This window comes from Arachis ipaensis, chromosome B06 (assembly GCF_000816755.2).
Source record: "Arachis ipaensis cultivar K30076 chromosome B06, Araip1.1, whole genome shotgun sequence".
Classification (NCBI taxonomy): Eukaryota; Viridiplantae; Streptophyta; class Magnoliopsida; order Fabales; family Fabaceae; genus Arachis; species Arachis ipaensis.
Window position 1 is genome coordinate 94,934,431 of NC_029790.2, and position 5,588 is coordinate 94,940,018.

Below are 5,588 nucleotides of genomic sequence, written 5' to 3' on the forward strand. Positions count from 1 at the left end.
GAATAATGGAATTGGATGCTTTGGATACAATTCTTGCTCAGAACAAGGCCATGTCTCAACAAATCAATGCCATTACCTAGCACTTGAGTGGAATACAAATCTCAGCTGTTAATACTCAAGATACATCTTATGACAAGAGTGATGGCTTCCTTTAAGGTGAGACTTATGGTTATGCTCAATTTCCTCTTGAACAGGTTAATTACATGGGTAATTCCTCTAGACCCCTAACAATGATCTTTTCTCTAAGACATATAATCTGGGGTGGAAAATCATCCTAATTTTGGTTGAGGAAATCAAGCACGGAGGCAACAAAATTTTAGCAATAATTCTCAGGGCAATTTCAAGCAGAATAACTTTAGCAACCAGCAGTTTCAGCCTTCTCAACCATAACAAGCACCTTTTCAGTCTCAGAATTCTCCTGAATTGGCATCTATTATTACAGAACTCTCCAATAATATTGATAATTTTATGCAAAAAACTAGAGCTTCACTTAGGAACTTAGAGATTCAAGTGGGTCAGTTGAGTAAGCAAGCATCTGAGAGGCCTCCTAATGCTCTTCCTAGTGACACAGTACCTAATCCAAAGAAGGAATGCAAGGCCATCCATCTGAGAAGTGGTAAGGTAACAGGTTCAGTGGAAAAGGTTAGTGACGAGCCAGTTGAAAAAGAAGCTACAGAGAAGAAAAATGAAGAGGTAGAGCACACCCCCTATAGACACCCAAACAACCCATTTCTGGTTGATCTTGAGAAGTATTCGACGCTACCTAAGACTCTTGAGTACAAGCCTAAGTATCTTAAGAAGGCTTCCAAGGACAAGCAATTCTCCATATTTTTAGAAGTCTTTAGGAAGCTTCAGATCGATATTCCTTTTACAGAGGCCCTTGAGCAGATGCCTCTTTATGCCAAGTTTATAAAGGAATTGTTGACTAACAAAAGGAATTGGGATCTAGGGAGCTTTTTTATTCCTTACACCATTGGAGACATCACTATTCAGAGAGCTTTATGTGATTTTGGAGCTAGCATCAACTTCATGCCCCTTTCTTTGATGAGAAAGCTCCAGATTGATGAGGTAAAACCCACTCGTATTTTTCTTTAACTTACTGACCGTTCAATTAAATTTTCTATTGGAGTTGTTGAGAACTTACTTGTGAAAGTAGGACCTTTTATTTTTCCTGCTAATTTTGTCATACTGAATATGGAAGAGGATAAAAATGCCTCTATTATTCTTGGGAGACCCTTTTTAGCTATATGTAGAGCTCTTATTGATGGTCAGGAGGTTGCCCTAAATGTGCTTGAGGCTTTGCAACACCCTAATGATTTTGAAGGCTGTATGAGAGTTAATTTGATTGAGCCTCTGATTAAAGAGGTATTTGAAGCTGAAGTGCTTGATGATATTCTGGACTCTCCTTCTGAGGATGATTTGCTTGAGATTGATGATTCACTTCCTCAGAAGGAGAAGCCTCACATGCCTAGTACTAAGGAAGGGCCTCCGAAGTTTGAGTTGAAACCCTTGCCTTCCTCCTTGAAGTATGCCTTCCTGAGCAAATATGATACGTATCTGGTGATTATTAGCTCCTCTCTGAGACATGACGAGGAGTATGCGCTACTTCAAGTACTCAAGAGTCATAAAACGGCTCTTGGGTGGACCATTAGTGATTTGAAGGGGATTAGTCCGGCCAAGTGTATGCACAAGATCTTGCTTGAAGATGATGCTAAATCGGTTGTGCAACCACAGAGGCGACTAAATCCAATCATAAAAGAAGTGATCCAAAAAGAGGTGATGAAGCTTTGGGAAGCCGGAATTATTTACCCTATCTCTGATAGCCCATAGGTGAGTCCAGTGCAAGTGGTTCCCAAAAAAGGAGGGATGACAGTGATCAAGAATGAAAAGAATGAGCTTATTCCCACAAGGACTGTCACAGGGTGGCACATGTGTATTGATTACAGGAGGCTCAACAATGCTACAAGAAAGGATCACTTCCCCTTGCCTTTCATTGATCAGAAGCTTGAGAGGTTAGCCAGCCATGCTTTTTACTATTTTTTAGATGGATACTCTGGCTATAATCAGATTACTGTAGACCCTCAAGATCAGGAAAATATGGCATTCACATGTCCCTTTGGAGTATTTGCTAACAGGAAGATGCCGTTTAGACTCTGTAATGCCCCAGTAACTTTTCAGAAGTGTATGCTCTCTATTTTCTCAAACATGGTTGAAAATTTCATTGAGGTATTTATGGATAACTTTTTTGTTTTTGGTAATTCTTTTGATTCATGCCTTAAGCATCTCCCCTTGGTCTTGAAACGGTGCTAGGAAATAAACCTTGTTTTAAATTGGAAAAAATGTCATTTTATGGTCAATGAAGGTATTGTTCTTGGGCACCAGATTTCAAGTAAAGGAATTGAGGTTGATAAAGCTAAGGTGGAGGTAATCAAAAAATTACCACCACCCACTAATGTTAAGGTAATCCGAAGTTTCTTGGGACATGAAGATTTTATATAAGATTTATAAAGGGTTTTTCTAAGATTGCTAAACCTTTGAGCAACCTCTTGGTTGCTGACATTCCTTTTAATTTTGATGATGATTGTTTACAAGCCTTTGAAACTCTGAAAGCAAGGCTTGTCTCTGCTCCCATCATAGCTCCTCCCAACTGGGATTTACCATGTGAATTGATGTGTGATGCCAGTGACTATGCTATTGGAGCCGTCCTAAGATAGAGACAAGACAAGCTTATGCACGTCATTTACTACGCTAACCGTGTGCTAAATGACACACAAAAGAATTACACAACTACAGAAAAAGAATTACTGGTTGTAGTTTATGCTTTTGATAAGTTTAGGTCCTATTTAATTGGTTCTAAGATTATTATTTTTACTAACCATGTTTCTCTTAAGTACCTTTTAACCAAGCAGGATTCTAAACCAAGATTGATCAGGTGGGTGCTCCTTCTTTAGGAGTTTGATATTGAGATTGGAGATAGGAAAAGGGTCAGAAAATCAAGTTGCTGACCATCTTTCTAGGATTGAGCCTGAAGAAGGGAATCAAGAACCCTCACTTGTGAGTGAGACCTTCCTGAATGAGCAGCTCTTTATGATTCAGAGGGTTCCGTGGTTTACGAACATTGCAAAATACAAAGCCATGAGGTTCATCCCCAAGGAGTACACTAAACAACAAGTTAAAAAAGCTTTTAAATGATGCAAAGTACTACTTGTGGGAAGAACCTTATCTTTTTAAGAGATGCTCAGATGGTATAATCCGGTGTTGTGTCTCAGATGTGGAATCACAACAGATTCTCTGGCATTGTCATGGTTCCAAGTACGGAGGCCACTTTGGGGGTGAAAGGACGACTACTAAGGTCCTTCAGAGCGGTTTTTATTGGCCGACTCTCTTTAGAGACTCTCGGGAATTTGTGAGGAACTGTGTCAAGTGCTAGAGGGCAGGGAACCTTCCCCACAATCATGAGATACGACAGCAAGAAATTCTAGAGATTGAGTTGTTTGATGTGTGGGGTATTGATTTCATGGGTCCTTTCCAACCATCATACTCAAATACTTACATCTTGGTGGCATTGGATTATGTGTCCAAGTGGGTGGAAGTAGTGGCTTTACCCACTAATGATGCCAAAGTGGTGATGAGCTTTCTTCAGAGATATATCTTCAGCCAGTTTGGTATCAAAGGACACTCATTAGTGATGGAAGAAGCCGCTTCTGCAATAGACAGTTGGACTCCCTTTTGCAAAGATATGGTGTCCATCATATGGTAGCAACCCCTTATCACCCTTACACAAGTGGACAGGTTGAGGTCTCAAACAGAGAACTCAAGAGGATTTTAGAGAAGACTGTTAATATTTCAAGAAAGGAATGGGCGTGGAAGCTTGATGATGCTCTCTGGGCATACCGAACAGCATTCAAGACTCCTATTAGTATGTTTCCCTATCAGTTGGTCTATGGTAAGGCCTGTCACTTGCCAGTGGAGTTGGAGCACAGGGAATATTGGGAAACAAAGTTCCTAAACTTTGATGCCAAGGCTGCAGGAGAGAAGTGGCTGCTTCAACTGAATGAGCTTGATGAGTTTAGAAATTCTGCTTATGAGAATGCCAAGCTCTACAAGGAAAAGACTAAGTTGTGACATGGCAAGAAACTAGCCACAAGAGCATTTGAGCCAGGCCAGCAAGTTCTACTATTCAACTCAAGGCTCAAGCTCTTTTCCGGGAAGCTGAAGTCCCAGTAGTCAAGATCTTTTGTGGTAACTAGAGTATCGCCATATGGTCATGTGGAGCTTCAGGAAGAGAACTCAGATAGAAGATTCACTATCAACGCCCAGAGACTGAAGCATTATCGTGGAGGCGAGATTGATCGCCAGAGGTCCGCTTATACACTGACTTAGCAGAGCTAAACGTCAAGCTATTGACGTTAAAGAAGGTTGGGAGGCAACCTAATCATGAGTATCCTTTGATTTTGTGTTCAGTTTGATTTTCATTTATTTATGATTTTTATTCATCGTTTTCCTTGGTTTATTTATGTTTGTGGTCATGCAAAGTGTTTAGAATAGGAACAGGAGAAATCTAAAGGAAGAACAGAATACCCTGGAGAGGATTTAATTCGGGTGCTCTGGCGCTAAATGCCAGGGCGTTCAGCACCAAAAATGGCACAAATTCCAAGGGAGCTCTCTGTTTGGGTGGCGCTAAATGCCAGGTTAGGGGTTCAGCACTAAGGAGCATGAATTTCAAGGAGTTTTCACATTGACAGTGGTGCTATACACGAACCTGGGCGTTTAGTGCCACCATGCACAACTCCCAAGACAAGGCCACTGCCACGTAGGGCGCTAAACGCCAGGTGGGCATTTAGCTCCAGAAATGGCACCAAATTTGAATTGGTTTCTGTTCACTCAAGCGTTTAACGCCGAGCCCTCGTCCCAAAAAAGAAAAGTGGAAAACTTAGTGGCACTAAACGCCAGAGTGGGCGTTTAGTGCCCAAAATGGCACAAGCTTCAAAATGCTGTAGTGCTAAACGCCGGAGCTAGCGTTTAGCACTAGCAGCGCTGAACAGTTAACACAAAAAGGGAACTGAGAATTAACTATGGGCCCCACACCCACTGATAAACCCCTATTTTACGATTCATCTTGTGCTCAAATTGAATGTTTTTATCAATTCTTCACCCACTTATTCATATGAATTGCATGGTTTTACTTTCCCTCCCTTATTTGATGATATATGTGAAAAACATGTTTCTCATACTTTAAAAATATTAATTTTTAATTATCCTTTATTACCATTCGATGCCGTGATTTGTGTGTTAAGTATTTTCAGGTCTCATAGGGCAGGAATGGCTTAAAGGACAGAAAGAAAACATACAAAAATGGAAAGAAAGCACAAAAATGGAGTTTTGAAGAAAAGGCAACAACGCAAACGCATGGATGACGCGGACGCGTGCCTAGCGCGAAAAGGCATCGACGCAAACGCGTGACTGACGCGGATGCGTGCCTTGAGCATAACGTAAATTATGCGGACGCGTGACCGACGCGTACGCGTGACAAGAAAGAACTCCAAACCACGCGAACACCTGACCCACGCAAACGCGTGACAGACGCC

At 41.3% G+C, this 5,588-nt stretch overlaps 1 protein-coding gene across 1 annotated transcript; it reads left to right on the plus strand.

Annotated features, from left to right (window-relative positions):
* Nucleotides 204–4,125, plus strand: LOC107647054. The gene is made up of 6 exons (XM_016351181.1): nucleotides 204–207; nucleotides 443–1,081; nucleotides 1,202–1,611; nucleotides 2,068–2,226; nucleotides 2,383–2,460; nucleotides 3,937–4,125. Exons 1-6 carry the CDS (start codon nucleotides 204–206, stop codon nucleotides 4,123–4,125), a joined length of 1,479 nt encoding a protein of 492 aa, XP_016206667.1.